General features: G+C 41.7%; 1 protein-coding gene across 1 annotated transcript; it reads right to left on the bottom strand.

Moving 5' to 3' along the window:
* Positions 1–1144: 1144 nt before the first annotated feature.
* On the bottom strand, positions 1145–23841 carry M1AP (meiosis 1 associated protein). Its single transcript, XM_054293208.1, is given in 11 exon segments — positions 1145–1291; positions 1456–1611; positions 2137–2343; positions 2859–3000; positions 3780–3930; positions 4454–4627; positions 9493–9667; positions 11252–11434; positions 15076–15339; positions 23651–23818; positions 23821–23841. Coding segments are annotated over 11 exon segments (1788 nt in total).
* Positions 23842–25597: the final 1756 nt, after the last annotated feature.

Genomic DNA, 25597 nt, shown 5'->3' with positions numbered 1-25597 from the left:
GTTGGGTTTTGGGAAATCGGAGGTAGTTCCAAAAACTTTGTTGCCTCCCTGCTGCCTCCTCCCTAAACCTGATTTTCTAATTTTTATGTTGTTGACTGGTTTGCAGGCCCCAGGCTGGGCCATTTTGTGTGTTCATTCCTGCTCCCAACCATCCCTGTGCCTGCAGGGGTGTCTGCTCTCTCTTCCATGGTACCTGCCCTTGATGTCTTGCCCCAGCAGCTGCCTGATGAGATGCCAGGGCATGGGAAGAGCCAGCCCTGGGCCTGTCAGAGCTGGGATCCCAGGGAGAAGAGATGGGATTGTGGTGCTTGCCCCATGCCCTTGCTCTCCTGCAGCTGTTTCCCAGGAAGCACAGGTCAGTGGTGGGAGAGCAGTGCTGGACATGTCAGAAACCACAGGCAGAGAGTGGGGTCCATGGAGGAGAACTTTATTTTGGAACAGCTTTTCAGAACCAGGTAAGTAGAACACAAACTCTGCTGGTGCTTGGATTGGTCAAGCTGCCCCTGGCTCACACCTGCTCTGCACTGAAAAACAGGCTGGCATCTGGGCAGGAATTCTCTGCAATTGCTCTGGCTTGGCATTTGCTCCAACCCCCTTTATGAGCTGGGGGGTTGGACAGCAAGGCCAGTCTTGAAAGCAACCAAATCATCTGGAGAGCAGAACTCCAGGCTTTAAGATTAAATCCAAGCACTGTTTCATTCCTGTTTAACCTCCCCACTGAACCTGCTGCTGTGGGGTGAGGGCAGCTCAGCATGACTGCCTGCCTTGTCTGATTTCCTCCCTGCCCTGCCTGCAGCTCCTCTGCTCCCACTGACAGCACTCTGTGATTTGTGGCCTGTGCTGGCCCAGTCTCACAAACCCAAATTGGAGGCAGGCTGGTGACGTGTGCTGGCAAGAGCAGGAAATACGTGGTGCTGGTGCTGCTGCTGCTGCAGGGGACAGCTGGAGCTCTGGACAGAGGGTCCCTGAGCAGCAAACTTCCTGCAGAACTGGCTGGGTGACGAACACAACGTGAAACAACAACAAGGAGGAACAAACGATGGGAAGTGCCTGCCTGCCCAAGGCCAAGCTCGGTGTCTTGCCTGACCACATCCGGCCAGCTGCTGAGCCAGGAGCTGTGGCTGCCCAGGGGCAGCTCCTGTGCTCACTGCAGGAACTCCTCATACTCCTTGGGCAGCAGGGAGCCCTCACAGGACCCTCTCCTGGCTGCTGCTGCTGCCGGTCTGAATGTCTGAAGTGGAGAGGGAGCCATCAGCAGGGGAGCCACTGCAGCTTTGGCTCTGCTCTGAGGCTGCAAGACAGGGACAAAACACAAATCCTTGTGGGGAGAGGTGCTGGCTGTGCCTCATCTTGCTGGAATTCCTGCAGGAATCTGGCCAGCAGGGCACAATCTGCTGGAATGTGGCCAGGAGGGGACATCAGAGCCCCTCCAGGCTGCTCACACACGGGACTCACCTGCCTGGGCTGGTGGCGCTCCGGGCGCTGCTCCCTGGGCTGGGGCTGCTGCCGGTGGGGAGGTTTGTACAAGGAGCTCTTCAGGTATTTGTACAGGTTGCTCTTCAGGTGCAAGGGGTTGTAAGCAACTTCCACTTCCAAGTTGTTCAAGGTACTCTGCTTGGAAGAGAGAGCTTGAGTTTGCTACAGGATGTGACAGGTGGAAGCTGTGGGGTTTGCACGTTTGTGGTTTTTTTGGTTTCTTTTTCGGGGACAGGGTTGTAGACACTCCAAACCACCCACCCTGCAGTGAAAGGTGAAGGGATTTTTGGCTGTGCTGCAAACCATAAGGAGCACTCTTAACTGTGTATAGAACAAGAGGCATCTCCAGACAGATCTTAATGGATTTAAACATCTTCTTGCAGGATGAAGTCCTATTATTTCCCATGCCCAGGATCCAACAAGCTGGAACTCCCTTTCTGGGCACTGTCACCCCTAATTCTGCTTCACAAGGCCTCTTCCCCCCCAGCAAACACCAACATTGCTCCCAAGGACAGGCATTTGCTGTCCATGGAGAAAGCTGTGTGCTGGGAAGGAGTTCTGGAGTGCAGCATCACACAGTGTCACTAGACATTGTCACAGCCATTTCCTTCTCTCGTTATCTGCAGAGGTGATAAGGAGAGCTGATAATGAGTGACTCACCTCGATGGGGCCCCTGACTCGCTCGGGGTGCTCAGCCAGGAGGGCTGGGAAGGCTGATGGCAGCAGGAGCTCTCTGATGGCCACTGCTTTCACCAGGAGAGTGGCAGAGTCAGAGGGGACAATGACATAATAGGAGTGCACCACCATGTTCCAGTTTGGTCCCGTGTTCTGGGGCTCCTGCCTGGCCAAGAGCATCCACTTCCTTTTCTAGAGGGTAAAATCCAGGTGTGAACAACAGCAACAGCAACAGCAACAGCCACTTCCTTCAGCACTGCCACCGTGGGCTCAGGGCAGGCACACTCACACATAGGAAGGGAAACTATTCTGCAGCAGGGCTGAGGACAATATGGCATTTAAGTTTTTTTTTTTAGCAAGTCAGTTCTTAAAAACACTCAATTTTGGTTTGCAGCTTGTCAGTAACAGCCAGTTCTCCACAGTCAAAGCCTTGGTAAATTATTTTTGCTGTTAAAGTCTCAAATCTAACTCCTACCCTGGCATTTGCACTTCACACCTCTAAACACTCATTTCTGGTAGGTTTGAGGGTCTTCCCTAAGCTCTGATGAGCTGTAGCATCTTCCCAGCAGATATACAAGCCCAACTCTGGCCCATGGGATGATGTTGGAGCTTTTAAAATGTTTCCAGACAGATGTTATAAGGTGTGCACTCACTGTTGCCTTCCCTGGCCATCCCTCCCCATCACAGTTCCATTTTCACACACTCACCAGGAGGCTGTGACACAAAGCATGGAAGCTGTGCTGGTTTGTCTCCAGTTCATCCCAGTCCAGCTGCCAGCAGCTTGTGGGCTTGATGATGAAGGGCAGCCCATAGAGCACAGACTCACAGACCCCTTCAGACTTCAGAGCCCTGCCAGGACACAGCTCATGGTAGTGCTCAGCATTGTAAGAACAGCTTAGAAATTATCCTGGTTTTCCTATAAAGACACTGGAGAGCATCTCTGTGCCCTGAACTGCTGCCAGGAAAGTGAATTCTTGGTGAAATCACAGCACTGTGAGGCTTTGCTTAGTTTCTGATATCCAATTAATTGCTGTGGGCTCATTAGGTGATGAGAGAGGAGAATTATTGCAATTAAACATTTCACTGGGGTGAAAGAACTTTAGCAGCAATGGCATCTGTGGTGTAACCCTTAGAGTGCTGTGGTGACCCCAGATGTGACTGTGGTCTGCACGTGGGCTGTGCTGTTCCATGAAAAATTATCCTGTTTTTTCTTATAAAGACACTGGAGAGCATCTCTGTGCTCTGCCCTGAACTGCTGCCAGGAAAGTGAATTCTTGGGTGAAATCACAGCACTGTGAGGCTTTGCTTAGTTTCTGACATCCAATTAATTGCTGAGGCCTCATTAGGTGATGAGAGAGCAGAATTATTGCAATTAAACATTTCACTGGGGTGAAAGAACTTTAGCAGCAATGGCATCTGTGGTGTAACCCTTAGAGTGCTGTGGTGACCCCAGGTGTGACTGTGGTCTGCACGTGGGCTGTGCTGTTCCATGAGGGGAAGAGTGATGGAACTGAGGGTTTTTCACAGCAGAATTTGGCTCACCAGCACCCCAAAGCCTCCTGGTGATGTCAGCAGGCCCCAGGAAAGTGAAGCTTTTCCCCCAGTGGAAGACAAGGAGCACCACTCACTTCAGCACCCGGAGTTTGTGCAGAGCTGGGGAGGGCCAGGCTGTCACATGCCAGGGACAGGTGGCATCTGCTGCTCTCCCAGGGCCATCAGATGTCCCCAAAAGCAGGGCTGGGTCCAGCAGCCTCTCCTGCAAATCACACTTCAGGCACACTGGGAAAGGAGAATGGGTTAGGTCGCTGGGATGGGCAATGTTTAGCACATGACATGCTCAAAGCATTTAAAAATAAATGTTTTCTAGCAACTATTGGGGGAAGGAAAATACTAAAGCCTGGCACAAGGCATCAACCTGTCCCCAAGTCCCTTTATAGGGGCAACACAGCCTTTATTTAAGCGGAGCTCTGTGTAAGAGCCTTTATTTAAGTGCAGCTCTGGCACAGACTCTGTTTTGAACACAATTTTTAGGGCTATTCAGCTCTCAAGGCTCCTTTTTACCTTGCCCACGTGGCTGTAAATTCACTTTGCCCTCCAGGCACATGGAAACAACTGCAGCCTCAGCAGCTGAGGCAGCAAAAAGCAGCTTTGTAAGCTTGATGATTTTCCAAATTATCCACAGACCTCACCTGGGTCTCTAAATGGGAGGGAAGGTGCCCATAGCACAATCCTGGGTAACTTTTAAGGCTGAGGGATTCAGGAACTCCTTGAAGGGGAGCAGAAGGGAGAGAAAATGAAATACTTAAGGTGTTCTTGGGTGCAGCAGCGTGGCCAAAAGCTCCTGAGGGAAGGAGGAGATGGAGCTGTTCCCTCTCTGTGCCATGGTCATGGAGCCAGGTTTTGAACAGCATCTCCAGGCTGATGACATTGTCCTCTACAGTTTGCACCTCGATGTCCATTCCCAGGATTGCCATATCTGCAGGAAAAAAGAAAAAAATAGGTGAAAAAGCACCAATATTTCAATTCCAATTGTTAAACTCCTTTGTTGGAGGTGCAGACAAATGTGGTTTGACGTAGCAACAACTTTTAAGCGTGGAGAAATGTCGGCTGGACAGCAGAGTTAGGCAGGATGTAAACAAGATAAACTCAAAAAAAACCCCAAACCACCCACAAATATTATCTCAAAGGTGCATCCACATGAGAAGCTACTTGAAGTCCATCAGATAAAAATAAAATGGGATAAATAAAATAAAGGGAAGGAAAAAAAAATCCAATTGCAAATTGCATAAGAGGTACAATATAACCACTGGTAAACCCAGAAGGTGCAGCGTGGTAGCACTAATAGCTTCACCATAGCCAGGATGTGGAAAGGCTTTCTCAGAAGAGGAATAAATAGCAGAAATAGCATTTTTCCACCCCTTGTGCTTACCAGGCCAGCAAGGGGATTAAAAATCAATACTTCTACACTGAGAAATCTTTTCATTTCTAATGCCATTTGGCAAAAATGCCACTTAGGCAGTAAAAAAACCCCCAAACCCCAAAAAAATCCCCAGAAATGAAATAATTTCTAGCTGGTAAATAATCCAGGACTCCTGTAATGGCTGTAATTCTTCAGATGCTCTGCAGGACACACTTTCTGACTGTCCCCACACTTTCTGACTGTCCCCACCTCCCAGCCTTGAGGCAGAGATTATGATGGTTGTTTGTCTGCAGCAAAGCAGACTCAGCTCCCACGCACAACAGGAGATCTTCCACACTGCCCTTGCTACTAAAAACCTTTCCTTGTCCTCTCTGAATGTCCCTGGCTGCCAGGATATTTAATAATTTTAATTTTTTTTAATTCTTTACTTCTTTTTTTTTTTGTTCTTTATTTTTTTAAGTTGGAAGCTGCTCTTCATGAACTGAGCTGTTCCCACCTCCAACCCCTTGACCTGAGTGTTGTTCCCATTTCCCTGCAGAATTCACTGCTGCAGGATGATCCTGTTTTGGGTGCATTCCCTACAGATTTTAGACTTGGGATTCTCTCAGGGATGTGCACTGAAGAGGGCATTAACAGCTCAAAAGACAAAGCACCAGGAAATCCATGTAATTAACTTTTACAAACAGCAAAACACAGCTGACAAAGGGAAATATTTGTGTTTTGGGGCTGGTACATGCTTTAGTTCCTCCCTCAGTAAATATTTTCCTGGTTTTATTTTCTTAATTTTTTTCTCTGTAATAGATATTTAATCACTTACACATCTGCAGTTGCACAAGACATGACAATTTAAAAAGAAATTCACTGCATTCATTAGGAAAAGCAGGTAGGGGTGCCAAAATCTCCTGTGCAGGGGTCCCAAAGTTCCTGGAGAGCAGAGCTGGGTGGAGAAAGGAGCCCTGGGATTACAAAACATGGGCTGGGGTCATAAAAAAGGTATTACTGCTTTATCTGCAGGACTGGTTGTTTGTTTTTATCAAAGAGAAAGAGCAGGGAGCTGTTATCTCCAGCACATGCAAATATTCACCTTTGTTAGCAAAGGGTCTGGCAAGGCTCAGCTGCTCTCAGGGAGTGGAATGGGCAGGGGAAGAGAAATAATAACAGCAGCAATAATAATAATAATAATAATAATAATAATAATAATAATAATAATAATTTCACAATACAATATAATTATGACATTATTATAATACATTATTGTATCTAATTATTTATTATTATGAATAAGAATTATAGTAATAGTAATAATAATAATATATAGATTGTATAAAATTAATATTATCTGATTATGAAAATAGTATAATTCTCTTGATAATATATTACATAATTACAATATAATATAATGTAATATAATATAATATAATTGCAATATATAATAAATTATTAATAATAATTATGATTATGATAATTATGATAATATATTAATTGTATACAATTAATATGATATCATTATAATAATAGTCTAATTATATTTATAATCTATAATATAATCTAATTGTAATATAGATAATAAATTATTAATAAGAATGATAATAGTGGTTATTATTATGATTATAATACTTATATTGATTGTATAAAATTAATATTATATCATTATAATAATATCACAATTATATTTATTATATAATAACACCATTATAATGCAATATTATTTTGATATATAATAAATTATTAATGATAATCATAATAGTGGTGATGATGATAATGATGATAATAATAATAATAACATATTGATTGTATAAAATTAATATTATATAATTATAATAATAGTATAACTATTTGTAATATATAATACAATGAAAATATTATTATAATCCAACAGAATTGTAATATAGATAATAAATTATTAATAATAATGATAATAGTGGTTATTATTATCATTATCATTATCAATTAGAGACCAGTCCATGCAAAGGCCAGGCATCCTCTTGATTATTTCCCCAGATTTTTCCCACCTCAAATGTCCTGCTCTCTATGGGGTTCAGTTAAATCACTTTGCTCTGACTCTGAGACCTCAGCATGTTCAAAGCTGCTCTAAGATTTGCCCATGTGAGGTTTTCAAACTCCTGAAGCCTCTTCCAGCTGCACTGACCTGGGAATGAGCCTGTGGAGGGGATATCCTGATCTGCTCTGGACATTAAAAATGTGAGTAGGTTCAAATAACCCCTAAATAAACTAATGGAAGAAATATCCTCAGTGAAATGAAGCTCTTGATGAAGTGCTGCATCACAATATTTATTTTCTAATTCAACACAGCACCAATCCTGCCCTTCCTGTACACTGGATCTTGCAAATTCAATGCTGTTTACTGTAATTTTTTAACAGGAGAATGGATTTTTATTTTTCTGAAACAGAAGGAGGGAGCTCCAATGGGTGTCATAAACCAGTTGGGCTCATCTTCCCAATTATCTGACTTATTCTTCCCCTGCTGCTTTCCTTAGAGAGCAAATAGTTCATCCACTCAGAAAATGAGAATTTCATCCCTTGACATTTCAGTGGCCTTTATGTCCACATTTATATTTTTATTCCATTTACTGGATGAAAGGGCTACTCAAAAATGCACATTTAGAAATAATTTGGGTGGGGTTTTGCATTCCCTGAAGCAGCCCTGAGACAGAGAGGCACAAAGCATCTCCTCCTCTGTGAGCTGGGGCTTCCAAGGCTTCCCTGCAGGATTCCCAGCCCCTGCTGGGACAACTGAACAGAAATTTGCTGCAACCATGAAAGAACATAAACAGCAAAAAACAAATAACTCTGTGTGCCCCTCAGTAAAAACCAGAAATAACCCTTTTAATCCTGCTGGAATCTGAAATACAAAGAATTGTCAGAATTTTGGGGCTGTAAGCCAAAGCTTAGAATTAAACACAAGATTTGATCTGAGACTTTAGAAAAGGCTTCCAAGCTTAGAATTAAACACAAGATTTGATCTGAGACTTTAGAAAAGGCTTCCAAACTTAAGTGCTAGGAGCAATAATGTAGATTTATAGTTTAAAGCAAAGACATGTTAAGCTAAGCAAAAGAAAGTTGAGAGTTTTAGAGTTTAAGATATAGAAAAAATTAAAGTAGCCACAAAGGAAAACAAAGAAATTAGAATGCAGTACTGTGAGTTTGTGTGTCATAAATGATTAGCTGAGAAAACTTACACTGTAGCATGGGTTTATAAGATAAAATATTTAAGGATTGGGTCAAAACCATAAATATCCTTTATTAGTGCAGTGTTTTATTAGTCAATAAGTCCTTAAAAAATGTTGTGATTAAAGGTCTTATGGCCTTCTAAACCTTGCTGTAAGGATGTGAGCTGAACTCATCCTTCCTGCCTATGTAGAAGATAACAAAAATAAACCACACCATCTAAAAAGCTCAGAAATCCTGTCTCTAACTCATTCAGAACTTCAAAAATCCCCACATAGTCCTCTCTCCCAGGCTGCACTTTGCTGGGAAGAGTTACTGTCACTGACCAAGCCTCTTCATTAGCTGTTTTTTTGTCTTTGATGCAGTTCCTGCCTCCTGCTGCTGCTTTCCTCCATGCTCAGAGGTGTTACCCCCAAAACTCGATGCCTTTTTCCCTTTAACCCCCACAGTGAAGCTGTGTCACACATGAATTTTAAATAACACCAAGAGCTGAAGGAACACACTGCCAGTTCTTGGCTTCTTTTCTCTGTCAAGGTTGGGATGGAAGCACTTGAGAGACTATTTCATGTTCAGACTCAGATGTTTATTATTTCTTATCTGTGTTACAGTCTCACAGCAGTGAGTTCTGCAGCATTTCACTAACAAGGCACAAAATGGCCCCATATCTTGCTCTACAAGGTCTTTTAAGGCTAAGAAATGACATCTAAAATATTTTCACTTTTAACCCAATAACTAATCACTTAAAGTCCTCAATGTGGACTTTTTTGTCCAATGACACAAAACCATCCAAACCCATGGAGAAGAAGGTGAAGAAGAACCAGTGTCCACCTTAAAACTTCCATCTTGCTTTATATTTATTGATATATTCTAAACCCTTAAACTCTAAGTTTCCCACCCTGTGATATTACACATTTCTGTTCAAACTCCACACCCACAATAGAACAATCACAGTTCTATAATTTAATTTTGGAAGCTTTCTCTATGCCCTCAGGTTAAATTCAGTGTTCTCCTGGGGGTCAGAGCCTGTCAGCACAGAAAATCTAAAATTCTCAGCATCCAGGACTCCAACAATGCAGGAGCTCTGTAAGTTCTACAAGCTGTGGTACAAATTTCCTCCAGCCACAGCAGTCCCCACTGACCCAAGGGACATTAAATGGGCCAAAGGAAGTGGCAGATATTGGATTGTCGTGCTGCCCAAAGCCATAACTTCCCTAAAAATGCCCTCCACTCACCACTGCTGGGCTCCTCTGCTGGCACACACTGCTCCACATCCTCAGGCTGCAGGAAATCTCTCTTCACCACCTCAATGACCTGTATTCTTCTCAGGCTCACCAGGTCTATGTCTTGTAACTTCTTTTCCAGCTGCTTTACCATGTCTCTGCTGGGCTGGCTGGTCAGAATTGTGATCTGAAACACAAATCAGAGCTTGAAGAAGCTGCCTCTGCCCCAATTCTCTCTTGGGAGGTGAAGATGTTGGGTAGCACTGGTCTCATTTATGAGAGAGGAGAAATCTTGCTGAAATATCAAAAGAAGATTTATAAGCATTTTTTTTAAGCTTTGGCTCACATTTAAGCCAATATGAAATGGATTGAGAGGTTCACTGGTTTTGTGCTCTGTGCTTTGCTCTTGTGATCACTGAGTTTCTGTGTGTAAGAAGGGAATTGTACATTAATTATAGTTCAAATAGATTAAACTTGGCCTTCTCCCTTGAAAGCTGAATGGGAATTCCAATTTTTTTTTTTAATGTATCCAGTCTATCCTAAAGATATTTCCAAAGAGAGCAGCAGTAGGTGGGATTCCCACTACCAAATTTTCGCCTGATATTGAGAAAAGGAAACAAAACTTTAACTGACTCTGCATAAAAAAATGCTTGTGATGGGGAGAGAAGAGAAATTGCAATCACTTAAGTATCTGGAGCAGAAAGAGGCCTTTTTTGAAACTTTTTTTTGGCCTTTTGTTAGGGTAAAACTCCCTCCTGCCTGTCAGTGAGCAGAGCCTGTCCCTGCAGCATTTCTTACATCCCCTTGCAAAGAGAAGTACAATAAAATTGCATAATCTAGAAGAACTAGAAGAATAATTGCATAATCTAGAAGGACTGCTTAGGGGAGTAAAAACTCCCTGTATCTATGGGTTAACTGAATTTTTAATGTAGCTTGTTCCTTTAAGTGTACTAGAAAATGTCCTGGATTTTGTTGTGTGTCAAAAAATGTCTTGTGTCCAAAGCATGTTCTGTTTGTTCCAACTCCCAGCTTTAAAGCACAAATCACCTTTCAAATGATCAGGAAAAATACCTTAAAGCCCCAAGAAAGGCAGAAAAGTTTCCTGGGCAGACACTGGGAGCGAGTCTCAATTGCAGCCTGATCACAGAGTGACTCTGTGAGATTCTGGAAGGGTTTAAAGACCTAAGCAAAGCAGAAAAACTTGGCAAATTTCAATTTCAATTTCAATTTCAATTTGTTTTTTATGACTGGCAGGAGGACCCTGAGCCTGGGCAGTCTGAAATGCAGGATTGTTTGGAGCTGGTTGTCCAGAGGAAAACACCATTCCTGTGTGAGTCCTTTCCCCTCCATAACTCTTTGTCCTTTCATGTCAGTTGCTATTTAAAAAAATACTTCCTCCTGTGAACCTTGCTCTGCTTTCTGCATTCACACATCTGTTCTCATGTGTTATTGGCAGCTTCCCTCCCCTTTATCCAAAATCACACATTCAGAGCTGAAAACACAGCCACCAAAATCCACCAAAAGTGTGTCCACCAAAACCTATCAGATCCTGGACCAGGGCAGCTTTTCCTAGATGTGTCCCCTTTTCCACAGGAATCTGTCCAGAGGGATTTGAAGACTTGATATCTTCCTTCAGGATGTCTGTGGATCTCTGTAACATCCAGAGTGCTGAATACCTAAATTTTTCTGCATGTTCACTGCACATTAAATACACATTTATAAATCTCAATGATGTGGGATGGTTCCCACTCCCCTCCCAGCATTTTCTTACCTCAATAGAACTATTTGTGGAGCCTCCTGCTGCTGTGTGCCTGCTGTACTGCTTGAACTGCTGCAATCCATCCTGCACAGCCTGCAGCACTCCATTCACCCCCTGGGGGAAGCAGCCTTCAGCTGGCAGTGAGCGGAGCTCAGAAATGCAGGCTTGAACTCGGGCAAAGTTTTCTTTCACTTGCTGCAAAACAGGGTTCAGGGGGCAGGAAAGGATGGGGTCACCATCTGTTATCTTCCGTTCATTGGGCAGTTTTCTGTATCTGTTCCACAGCCAATCCTCCCTCCAGGAGATATTTTCTGTTAATAGGCCATTAATTATTAATTATCTTCTGTTCATGGCCAGTGAGTGTCCCTGCATGGCTGATCCAATTCCATCATCCCATGGGGAGATGCTCCGCCCAGGGGAGGAGCCAAGCATTCCTACCTGGATCCAATCTGAGCTTTGGGACACCCCAGCAGCCTTTGCCCCCTGCATTCCCAGAGGAGCAGCTTTCTGCTGCCCTGCAGTGCCAGAGGGAGCCCAGGCCCATCTGCAGCAGCCCTGGAGCTGCAGAGGAAAACTCCCCCCTTGTGCAGGATCCCTGCTGCAGCAGAGCCACAGCTGGCACTGCAGGAGGGCTGAGCCCCCATGGGATGGGGCTGGGACACCCCCTGACACACAGGGGGCAGGGCATGGTCTGACTCTGGCAGTGTTGTTTTGTATCACTGCATTTTTATTTTACTTTTATTTTTTCCCTAATAAAGAACTAGTATTCCTGCTCCCGTATCTTTGCCTGAGAGCCCCTTAATTTCAAAATTATAATAATTCAGAGGGAAGGGGTTTACATTTTTCCATTTCAAGGGAGGCCCCTGCCTTCCTTAGCAAACACCTGGCTTTTCAAACCAAGACACCTGGTGTCAACAACATAAAATGTTGCAACAACATAAAAATAAACATAAAATAAAACAACATAAAATACCTCTATAAATAATAAAACAACATGAAATACCTCTGTGTAATGTGGAGGAAGGCTGGTGGTCACAGAGAAGTCAGCTCACCTGAGCCTCACCAAGAACCCATCAGCTAAACTGGTGCAATGTGGCCACAGGAAAGATTCACAGAAAGTGAATTCTACCAAATTTATTTAAAGCAGTACAAGACACTGCTGCCAGAGGTCACCTTCCCCACTGAAGAGGCAGCAGGTGAACATTTGACTCATTTTGCTTCAGGTGTGAGGAGCTCTGGGTCACTGAAGCAGCCCTGAGCCCTGGTTTGCAGGGTGGGCTGTCAGTGGGACTGAGTGGGAAGCTGCAAAGGCTCTGCTCAGTCCTTACTCAGTGCCACATTCAATTTTTTGATGCTTCAATGCTGATTTCTTATCTTGCCACCATTTATTCTTCCCCAGTTATGCACTTTCATTCTGGCTTCTCTTTCTTTGCCCTCCCTGCCCTTTCCAGGGAGGCTTTATGGACTCTGCTACAGTGGGAACAGAGACCAGAAACAAGCACAGAGGAAAGGTTAAACCCAGGGTAAGTGTGTGTGACACTTCCCCATGTACTCTCCCCATCTCTATTTTCAGTTCTGGGGCTTTCCTGACTTCATGATTTGTCTAACACAGCTCTGAGAAACAGCTTCAGTACAGCAGCTGATGTCTGCTCTTGGAATGTAGCACCCAAAAATCAGCAGAGTGAATACAAAGAATGGCTTGGAAATTATTAAAATCATTGTAAAAATGTTTTGCAGTTAAACTTATAATTTGTTTTTGATTTACCAGCCAGAACAGAGAAGGGACCTACTCCTATTTAGAGGAAGAAAGGATAAAATACAAGCATGCTCTTCAATATTAAGAAATCCCTGGAGGATAAAGCAAATAAATGCAAATTAGGAACCAGGTACAGGTTTCACAATGACAGTTATTAACCACTGGATGAAATTCTCAAGAGAAGTACTTGATTACCCATCTTGTCTTCAGATCAAAACTAGATGGCTTTCTGGAAGGAAGTTTTAATGAAACAGGGGTACTTTAGGGAAATATAATAATCTGTGATGTGAACATACAAAACAGTGATCTAAGGGCTCCTCTGCCTTTAAAAACTGTGACTATCAAAATGAGGAATTGTTGTTTAAATAAAAAAGACAGCTGATAGGAGCAGCAGTCACAAGATTATCCTTGTCACATTATCTATAACCTTTCCTGCCAAACAAACACCACCATTAGCCAGAGTCCTCTTGCAGGTCACATTTGCTAATTTACTCTTGACCTCTGGCTTTTTATTTTCCTCAAGATGTGAAGACTTGACAAAAGTCTTCAGAATGTTTCCACCATAAAATGGAAGGGTCAATCCTGTGTGTTTACACTGATGCTGTGTAAATGGCAGTGCTCAGTGTGATTATTTCTAACAGGATGACTTCAAAAACTCTTGTGAACTTTAAGATGCATATTTGTATTCCCAAACTATTACTGCAGAGCTGCTGCTCACTCTCCATCTACATTTATTCCTGTGCAGAGCCCTAAATGAGAGCAATGTTTGTTCTTAGATCTCTGTATTTAAAATCTGTGTGATTGTGGCACTTAGGAACATGGATAAGTGGTGGATTTGGCAGTGCTGGGTTTAGAATTGGATTTAGTCTTAGAGGACTTTTCTTGAAATCACAGAATCATCTGGGAGTTTCTCAAATTCAGCACAGATATATTATACATATATGTATATTTTATATATTTTTATATATATATTTTATATATATATATAAATTAATTTATTTAGATAGATATTCAGAACAGATATAAATAAATAAATAAATAAATAAATATTATGCCCCTTTCCATTTCAATGTCTAGAACCTCTCACATACTGGTAATATATTCAGCACAGATTGGATATAATTATATTATTATATTATATTATATTATATTACATTACATTACAATACATTATATTACATTATATTTATAAATATAATAATATATATATAATGTTTTTTTTATTCTGCCCCTTTTCCCCTTCAATATCTAGAACTTCTTACTTACTGGCAATATATTCAGCACAGGTATATATATTTTTTTAAAATTTTTTTTAAATTTTGCACATTTCCCCTTCAATATCTAGAACCTCTTACATACTGGTAATATATTCAGCATAGATATATAGATATATATATTTTATTTTTTTTACATTCTGTACCTTTCCCCTTCAATATCTAGAACCTTTCACATACTGGTAATATATTCAGCATAGATATATAGATATATATATTTTATTTTTTTTTTTAATTCTGTACCTTTCCCCTTCAATATCTAGAACCTCTCACTTACTGGTAATATATTCAGCACAGATATATATATATTTTTTTAAATTTTTTTTTAAATTCTGCACATTTCCCCTTCAATATCTAGAACCTCTCACACATTGGTAATATATTCAGCACAGATATATATATATATTTTTTTTTTTTTATTTTTTTTTTAAATTCTGTACCTTTCCTCTTCAATATCTAGAACCTCTCACACATTGGTAATATTTGTCCAGCTCGAGCTGTGTGTGATAATTCTGACAGAGAAGCAGCGCAGCACAAAGCAGCACACAAAAGGTGCAACAGATGCTCCAAACCAGATGTTTTTGGAAGGAAGAGCACAAAACTTAATTGATCAAGTCGACAGATCAAAAATGACCCTCCTCCTTTTCAACTTTATGAAATGTATAAAATTTCATGAAATTCACCTCACGGCGAAGCGATCGTTCCGAGAACGGCCGATGTTTAAGATGTGAATTTCTATACAGATTTTTAGATATCAATTTAGAGATAAAGAATTAATTATTTTTTCCCCCTGAGCAGCAGCATACCGTGAAGGGCAGCAGACACTCCTGCTGGGGCTGCACCACGTAGAGGCTGAGCAGGGGCACCCTGCAGGGCCCTGCCAGGCCGCAGGCCAGGCACAGGACGTTCTCCAGAGCCTCGGCGAGCACGGGGCAGGTGCTGGCCCAGCCAGGGCAGGTGGCATCCACCACCAGGACGTGGGATGGCTGCTGGCTGGGGGGCTTGGCAGCAGGGAAAGCTCTCCGTGCTTCTGAGGGGAATTTTCTGGAATTCATGGCTTCTGCACGTGGCTGTTGTGGGCACGGTGATGCAGCTGAATGGGAGAAATCAATAAAGAACAGCAATGAGTGAGGCTCTCTCTTAGAAATCTGATAAAATCGCTGAGAATTTCAGACTTTCTGTGCTAACAACACTGACCCCCAAGAGAACACTGCATTTGACCTGAAGCCACAGAGAAAGCTTCCAAAATTAAATGAGAGAACTGAAATGATGAGTGTATAGTTTAAATAAAAGCGTGTAATATAACATGGTTGAAAACCTGAAGTTTAAAGGTTTAGAATAATATAATATAATATAATATAATATAATATAATATATTAGAATGTAATATTAGAATATTATATTAGAATATAACATTAGAATATAACATTAGAATATATATATTTCAAAATAAAAATTTTAAGGCAGAAGCTGATCCTTCTTCATAGATTTAAATATATTGTGTAATTAGATAAAAAAATTCACATTGCAAATCTTCATAGATTTAAGTAGTATTGTGTAATTAGATAAAAAGTTCATATTCTAATATTAGAATGTAATATTAGAATATTATATTAGAATATTATATTACAATATAACATTAGAATATATTTATATTTCAAAATAAAAATTTTAAGGCAGAAGCTGATCCTTCTTCATAGATTTAAGTAGTATTGTGTAATTAGATAAAAAAGTTCACATTGCAAGCCACAAGTAGTTAGATATTAAGTTAAAAATTAAAATTTTTAGCATGTAATTCAAATAAAAGCATAAAATATCACTTCAGATACTTAAGTTATTGCAATTTCTCTCCCCCCCCATCACAAGCAATTTTATTACAAAGTTGAATTTTTGTTTCCTTTTCTCACTCTCAGACCAAAACTGGGTGGTGGGAATCCCACCTACTGCTGCTCTCTTTGGAAATATCTTTAGGATAGTCTTGATACATTAAAAAAAAATACATAAAATTCCCATTCAGCTTTCAAGGGAGAAAGCCAAGTTTAGTCTATTTGAACTATAATTAATGTACAAGTCCCTTCTTACACACAGATTCAGTGATCATAAGTGCAAAGCACACAGCACAAAACCTGTAGATGTTCCTCCAGTGAACCTCTCAATCCACTTCACATAGTAAAAAACCTGAAGTTTAAAATCTTAAAATATAATATACATATATAAAACAAAATAGAAGTTTTAGAAAAAAACCTAGTCCTTCCTCTTCACCTTCTTCTTCCTCTTCTTCTTCATGAATTGAAACAATACTGTGTAATTAGATTTTAAAAATCCACATTACAAACCACAAGTAGTTATTAAGTCAAAAGTAAAAATTATTTAAGTGTCATTTCTTAATTAAGCAGTTTCTCCTTAAAAAACCTTATGGAATACAAATACAGCTCCATTTTTAATTTGTTAACATAAAGTACTATAAAACACAATTTGTAAAATTGTAATAGAAATAAAAACTAACAAATATCTAAATCCAAATTCTGGACAGGAGGTTACACCCAAACCCTGGGGAGATCAGTCCCTGTTCCTCCACCCCCAGCAGCACGAGACAAGGAGCTGGAAAAGCCAAAGAGGCCAGCAGGATGCAGCAAGAAAATCCTGCACATCCATGAATTTTACTTTGTGACTTTTTTAGGTAAAATTAATATTTTTGTTCTTTTTATTTATTTTTACTGTGTGGGTGTGAAGAACCAACTTTTGTCCTTCAGAGTGTCAAACACCTGGGATGAGCTCCTCCACAGATCTTGAATTTGATTTTTGTTCCCCACTCCATCTCCCTTCAACCTTAAGCACAAGAGAATATTTCTGTTAAAATTTTTCTTTTTTACTTCATGAGCACAAAGCCTTTCTAAAAATCCTCTCTTCACTAAATCCATGCAAATCATTCAGTCTGTTTGTAAAAATACAGGAAATTCTTCAAAACTTATAAGTGTTGGTATAACTGCACACATCTTGTTATGAACTGGGATAATTTTTTTCTCCCCACAGTTTTGTTCCCAGCAGAATTAGTAAAAGTTTTTGGAAGGATTTACACAGTTGGGCTCTGGCCTGTCATTTGTGGGGTGTGTTCTGCTCTCACAAACAGCTCTTTTATGGTCTCCAAGGAGACAAGATACTGCATTTCCTAGAGCCTCCAGCACTTTGGAGTAAGAATTTCTGTAAGGCTTGGGAAGAGCAAGAAATGAGTTTTTATCTGGCTGAAGAATCATCAGAAAAAAATAAAATATCTGAATTTCTAGGATTCCTTAGGACGCCTGTCAGTGCAGGCAAAACAAGAGTGATCACAGCCTGAATTTCAAAACTGGGATTAACATTTCAGAGCTGATGAAAATGTTATAAATACAGATATAGATCATGGAGGTATCTTGTTTTGATTCGTCCTCTGGTATAACTTGATTGTCAAATGCAAAACTGCCAGATATCACTTCAATCAGTGTCTCTCCTGAAGCTTTTCAATTTCCAGCAGAGTTTACTCAATTATTTCACTGAATCTGAAAATGGGCTTGTCTGTCTGAATTTTTTCTGATGAGGTTTCAGTGCTACTGAACCCTGCAGGCCCCCAGAGCTTCCTCAAACAAGGAAACAAAACCCATCCTGTCAGAAATCCACAAGAGCTGGGCCTTAGCATTGGTTTGAAGAGAAAAATTAGTTTTGATGCTGAAGCAGAGAGAGTTTTCCTAATTTTGAATGAATTCTCTCATTCTTGGCTCTCTACTTATTTGTATTTCCAAACTATTACTGCAGAGCTGCTGCTCATTCTCCATCTACATTTATTCCTGTGCAGAGCCCTAAATGAGAACAATATTTGTTCTTACTGACTTAGAGCTCTGTATTTAAAATCTGTGTGGATGTGGCACTGAGGAAGATGCTTAATGGTGGATGATTAAGGACTATGCTTATTTTAAAGTGGTTTTGTTAAGACAAATCCCTCATCAGGTCCTTACCACTAAATTTCATTTCTTCATAATTGTGGTGTCTTAATTAATGTCTGCTTAGCAATATTTAAATGCATCTCTCTACAATATTTGATAATATTTGACCTCTTTTATAGGTCTAGAGAGGCTGGAGAAATTCTGTGGTAAAAAAAATTCTGTGGTAAAATGACATTTTCATTTAGGCATTGGGTGGACTGACAGAGCCCATCCCAAGGGATCCTCCACAATTCCATGAGAATTGGGTAAACTCTGAGCTCTGGCAGCTGGTTTGACATGAAGTTATTGCTCAATAAAGCAGAACTCTCCAGGTGTCAGGGCTGGTGATGTGCATTTTGCTCAATGCAAGGAGACACAAATTGTGCAGAACTAGAAAGAGGCAGAAAGGAAATTTCTTTATAGTGAGTGATTTGTGACTGCTGAGGACATTCTGCAGTTGTGCATCATCCTATGTGCTTGGTTTGTTATAAAAAAAAAAAAATTATTAAATAATATCCAGGTAGCACCAAAGCCACTGGTTAAAGAGGATTGAGGATGATTGGTTCTAAAAGGTGCCATTTTCAGAGTTAGCTTCAAATCCCTGAGAAACAGGAATATTCTCATGTGGAAAAGAAATCAGGCTGCATAAATGAGGGTTTACTAAAGAATAAACTGGCTGTGCAGTGTGGGTGGCGTCTGGTGTGAACAGTTTTTTCCACCTAGCCTAGAAAGGAAGGTATTTATTTAAAAAGGTCAGCATGAACAGAAGAATAAAGAGTTCTCAGAAAATCAATCTATTGAAAACAAAATTATTCCAGAAGATATTATGTGTTACTCTATTCATCAGTGCTATAATCAATCATAAATAAATGGCTTTAGGCTTGTGCTTTTATTGACATAAAATCATCAAGCCTTTGCAAGAATTGTCACTTCATATTAGTGTTAAAATCACTCATTATAACCTTTAGAGGTTCTTGTTTTTTTTTCTCAAAAGAAGAGGAACTATAACACTGTAGGAGTTTAGAAAAAAGTCATTTTTAAATCCTGAATCACTAAAAATGAGAATGAAATCTTAAGAGAGCAGCAGAGCAAGGACAAACTGCTGCAGAATTCCCAGGTGGAATTTTGTGGAAAAGGAGCCACCTCAAACCCCACCAGGAGAGCTGGGCTATGAGGGTGCTTGAGTGACAGGCTGGAATTGCCAGAATTCAATTTCTAGGAACTGTAATAACTCAGTGATCAGATTATGGACAGGATAACAAATCCTCATGGGGCAGCTGCTCCATCTTCCCTGGCATCTTGATTAGGAATCCAGGATGACACCTTGTCAACGCACACCCTGTAACCCAGAAAAACCTGCATCATCCATGGGCAGGGTAAAAACCTGCATAATCCATGGGCAGGATAAAAACCTGAATAATCCATGGGCAGGGTAAAAACCTGCATCATCCATGGGCAGGGTAAAAACCTGCATCATCCACGGGCAGGATAAAAATCTGCATCATTCATGGCCAGGATAAAACCTGCATCCATCATGGGCAGGATAAAAACCTGCATCATCCATGGGCAGCATAAAAACCTGAATCATCCATGGGTAGGATAAAAACCTGCATCATCCATGGGCAGGGTAAAAACCTGCATCATTCATGGCCAGGATAAAACCTGCATCATTCATGGGCAGGATAAAAACCTGAATCATCCATGGGAAGGATAAAAACCTGCATCATCCATGGGCAGGATAAAAACCTGAATCATCCACGGGCAGGATAAAAATCTGCATCATTCATGGCCAGGATAAAAACCTGAATAATCCATGGGAAGGATAAAAACCTGCATCATCCATGGGCAGGATAAAAACCTGAATCATCCATGGGCAGGATAAAAACCTGCATCATCCATGGGCAGGATAAAAACCTGAATCATCCACGGGCAGGATAAAAATCTGCATCATTCATGGCCAGGATAAAACCTGCATCATTCATGGGCAGGGTAAAAACCTGAATAATCCATGGGCAGGATAAAAACCTGCATCATCCATGGGCAGGATAAAAACCTGAATAATCCATGGGCAAGATAAAAACCTGCATCATTCATGAGCAGGATAAAAACCTGCATCATCCATGGGCAGGATAAAAACCTGCATCATCCATGGGCAGGATAAAAACCTGCATCATCCATGGCCAGGATAAAAACCTGCATAATCCATGGGCAGGGTAAAAACCTGAATAATCCATGGGCAGGATAAAAACCTGCATCATTCATCAGCAGGATAAAAACCTGCATCATCCATGGGCAGGATAAAAACCTGCATCATTCATGAGCAGGATAAAAACCTGCATCATCCATGGGCAGGATAAAAACCTGCATCATTCATGAGCAGGATAAAAACCTGCATCATCCATGGGCAGGGCGTGCTGCAGGCAGGGAATCACCACTGAGGCTGCAGGGAAAATCCTGGGATACACCCAGGGCTGGAATTGTCCTCCATGGCTCCTACAACCTCAACTCTTCTACCCTGATGTGACCTCAGAGTGTAAAGTTTCAGTCTTACTGTGACATTTTCGTATTCCTGTACTGTTTTGGGGTTGTTTTGTTAAAGCTTTAGGCAGCAACACTCCCTCAGTGCTGGCTGGATCCTGGGAGCAAGGGAAGGCAGGATTTGTCCCACAGGAAATCCTGTGGCATGTCCCACCTGGAACAGCAGGGTGTGCTGAGGTGGCTCTGGCTGTTGAGGTCTCTGCAGGGACTGGGAGAGCTCTGCTGGGATGGACTGGGACTGGGAGAGATGTACTGGGCTGTACTGGGATTGGGAAAACTGTACTGGGCTGTACTGGGATTGGGACAGGTGGACAGGGACAGGGACAGCTGTACTGGGCTGTACTGGGATTGGGAAAGCTTGACAGGGACTGGGAAAGTTGTACTGGGTTGTACTGGGATTGGGACAACTGGACAGGGATAGGGACACCACCACTGGGCTGTATTGGGATTAGGACAGCTGTACTGGGATTAGAAAAGCTGGACAGGGACTGGGAAAGCTGTACTGGGCTGTACAGGGATTGGGACAACTGGACAGGAACAGGGACTGTTGTACTGGGCTGTACTGGGATTGGGAAAGTTTGACAGGGACAGCTGTACTGGGACTGGAACATTTGGACAGGGATTGGGACACCTGTACTGGGCTATACTGGGATTGGTACACCTGTACCAGGCTGTACTGGGGTTGGAACACCTGTACTGGGATTAGGACACCTATACTGGGTTGAACTGGGATTAGGGCACCTGTACTGGGTTGTACTGGGATTGGAACACCTGTACCAGGCTGTACAGAAATTGGGAAAGCTAGACAGGGATTGGGACACCTGTACTGGGATTGGGATTCCTGTACTGGGATTAGACACCTGTACTGGGCTGTACTGCGATTAGGATACCTGTATTGGGTTGTACTGGGATTAGGACACCTGTACTGGGATGCACTGGGATTATGACACCTGTACTGGGCTGTACTGGGATTAGGACACTTCTACTGGGCTGCACTGGGATTAGGACACCTGTAATGGGATTAGGGCACCTGTACTGGGTTGTACTGGGATTAGGACACCTGTACTGGGCTGTACTGGTCTTGGGAAAGCTTTACAGGGGTCAGGAAGCTGTACTGGCCTCTACAGGTACTGAGACACCTGTACTGGTCTGTACTGGGATTAGGAGAGCTGTACTGGGATTAGGACACCTGTACTGGGCTGTACTGGGATTAGGACACCTGTACTGGGATTAGGACACCTGTACTGGGCTGTACTGGGATTAGGACACCTGTACTGGGATTAGGACACCTGTACTGGGATTAGGACACCTGTACTGGTCTGTACTGGGATTAGGACAGCCGTGTGTGCCTGAAGGGTGGCCAAGTCCCCAGGGAGTGTCAGAGTAAACCAGCAGCTCTGCTGGGCTCCCTCACACCCCATCCTGTGTTTCCCAGACACATTTCTCCTTGCTGCCATCCACTCCTCCCTGCACTGGACACTGTGGGAAGGATGGATGGAGAGGGAAGCACCAGGTCCAGCTTTTGCCCCCAGCCTGGGGCCTTGATGGAGCATTTTGGTGTTGCAATTAAAGCAAAACCAGGAATAAACTCCTCTGCCTGGTCTCTGTTTTGTAAGGTGCACCTTTCATCCCTGAACTGGGTTTTCCCCCACACTTTCATTCAAGTTTGCTCCACACCAACAGCGCCCGAGGCTGCTGCCCTTGGATGCCTTAATTGCATTTACAGAGGAAATGAGCACTAATTATTAACTTCCCACGGAGCAACTCCCACGGGAGGGTGATGTTTTTCACTTCCCAGCTCCCAAATACCCTCACAAGGGTTTCCCTGAGGGATTTGGGGCAGAATTTCCCTAAGGGATTTGGGACAGAATTTCCCTGAGGAATTTGGGACCAAATTTCCCTGAGAATTTGGGATAGAATTTCCCTGACGGATTTGGGGTGGAATTTCCCAAGGGATTCAGGACCGAATTTCCCTGAGGGATTTGGGGCATATTTCCCTGAGGAATCCAGGACTGAATTTCCCTGAGGGATCTGGGGTGGATTTTCCCTGAGAGATTTGGGACAGAATTTCCCCAAGGAATTTGGGACATATTTCCCCGAGGAATTTGGGACATATTTCCCTGAGGGATTTGGGACAGAATTTCCCTGAGGGATTTAGGGTGGAATTTTCCTGCGGGATTTGGGACCAAACTTTCCTGAGAGATTGGGGCTGGATTTTCCCTGAGGGAATTGGGATGGGATTTCCCTGAGGGACCGAATTTCCCTGAAGGAATTCAGGACCAAATTTCTTTGAGGAATTTGTGATGGAATTTCCCTGAGGAATTTGGGGACTGAATTTGCCTGAAGGATTTGGGATGGAATTTCCCTTAAGGAATTGGCACAGAATTCCTTAAGGAATTCAGGACCGAATTTCCCTGAGGAATTCAGGACAGAATTCCCCTGGGGAATTTGAGGCAGAATTTTCCTGAGGAATTTGGGACAGAATTTCCCTGAGGGATTTGGAACAGAATTTCCCTGAGGAATTTGGGATGGAATTTCCCTGATGGGTTTGGGACCAAATTTTCCTGAGGGATTTGGGACCAAACTTTCCTGAGAGATTGGGGCTGGATTTTCCCTGAGGGATTTGGGGTGGGATTTCCCTGAGGGACCGAATTTCCTTGAGGAATTTGTGATGGAATTTCCCTGAGGAATTTGGGACGGATTTTCCCTGAGGGATTTGGGGACCGAATTTGCCTGAAGGATTTGGGACGGAATTTCCCTGAGGGATTTGGGATGCAATTTCCCTGAAGGAATTCAGGACGGAATTTCCCTGAGGGATCTGGGATTGATTTTCCCTGAGGGACTCGGGGCCGAGGCTCCTTCCCCGCTGCCGTGTCCGCGGCCGGACCGGGCCCTGCCCGGGGCCGCCGCCGCCGGCGCTTCCCGATCCCGGCTCCTCCCGGGGCTGTTCCCGTGGGATTGCCGCCATCCGGGCTCGGACCCACCTGGGCGGGGCCGTTTTCCCGCTCCTGGCCCAAATCCCGGGTGAATCCCGGGTAAATCCCGGGTGGATTCCGGCCGGGCGGGGCCTCCGCGCATGCGCAGGGAGCGCTTCCCGCAATCCCCAATTTGGGATGCTCGGGAGAACCGGGATCGCTCTATTTCCCAAAAATCTCATTTTGAGACCTTCCCAGCGCACCCAGCACTGGTTTAATTGTTTTTACTTTCACCATCCTATCAGCCAAACGTTAATTTTGACAAAATTAACCCCGCGAGCCTCAATTAAAACTAAAGGGAGATGGAATTTTGGACATCTAGGATCGGAAATTTGTGGCTCTTCAAGGAGTCTGGAGGGATCAGGAGATGCAGAAGCGATTAAGGGATGGAAAGTTGGAAAATTCCCTTTTGACAAAAAATTATTAAATATTGGAACCCTATTTACTGAGAATTTTAGACTTTCTGTGTTGACAGGCACTGACCCCCAAAAGAACACTGCATTAAACTTAAAGCCATAGAGAAACCTTCCAAACTACATGATAGAACTAAGATTATGAGTGCATTGTTTAAATAAAAGTGTGTAATAGCACATAGTAGAAAACCTAAAGTTTAAAGTCTTAGAATATAGTAATATATATAAAAAAAATAAAAATTTTTAAGGCCGAAGCAAGTCTTTATTCTTCATAGATTTAAGTGGTGTTGTCTAATTAGATTAAAAAGCCCACATTGAGAGCCATAAGTAGTTAGTTATTAAGTTAAAAATAAAAATAATTTAAATGACATTTTAAAATGTCTTTAAAATCCTTCCTTGAAGGGTAACTGTGTATTTTCGAGATAAAAATTTAATGGCATCAGTTTGCAGCTGTGCCAGCTCAGTGACTGCAAAAGGAAATCCAGATTTCTCTAGGGGGAATATTTTTGCTGGATTTATGTAAACAAATTTTTACTGTAAATAGAATTATTGATATTTGGGTTGTTTTTCCTGTTTACTCTTTGCATCTTCGTCTTGACTTCCATCTCCATTGTGGCATGAGGGAAAGGATGGGTAGAGAATCAAGAGGGGCAGGTCGACGTTCAAAAAAAGAAGTTTACAGCCCCAAAAATGCCTGAAAACTCACTGGGAGAGAGTGTGTGTGTGTAAATACAAAAACTTTTAAAGTTCCTCATCTTTATACATTTATATATATTTTATATATTGACAAAATAGATATATTTATAAAATAAATATATAAAAATACAAATTTTATGTATTGAGAAATATATAATTATATATATGATATATATCTCATATAAATGGTATGGAAAATATAATTATGTCTATATCTGTTATATAGATCATAGGTATAATTATATACATAATAAAATATAATAGATGTAATTGTACATATCATATAAATAATTATATAATATATAATATATATTTACAGATATTATAGATATAATTATATATAATATATAATATTTATGTATTATATATATATTGACAAATACATATATATTTTAAAATATTTAAAAATATAAATAAAAATCAATAAATATATATATACATATACACAGACACACACACATACATATATATATTTACATATTGACAAAATTAATATAGGTAAAAAGTGTTTTTAAAACAAAAATCGTGTCTGCTGTCTGATATACAGGATTTTAGCACATAAGAAAGATCTCTGTATAAACCGTAGGGTTTGAAGGGGCAAATATAACTTCAGTATTTATAAATTAAAATAATAAAAAGTAAGAAAAATAAGTCCGGGACGACGTCTTTACTTCAGTCGCTGCTGCCACCACGTGGTGAATGTGAGGAACTGCAGCCCCCCTTGACTCAGTGGTACTGCAACCAAAAAAA

Source organism: Melozone crissalis, unplaced genomic scaffold (assembly GCF_028551555.1).
Source record: "Melozone crissalis strain CALT ecotype California unplaced genomic scaffold, PUWL_Pcris_2 ptg000132l_1, whole genome shotgun sequence".
In the NCBI taxonomy this organism is placed as follows: Eukaryota; Metazoa; Chordata; class Aves; order Passeriformes; family Passerellidae; genus Melozone; species Melozone crissalis.
Note: the sequence above shows the minus strand (reverse complement) of the source record. Positions and strands in the feature narration are given on the sequence as shown.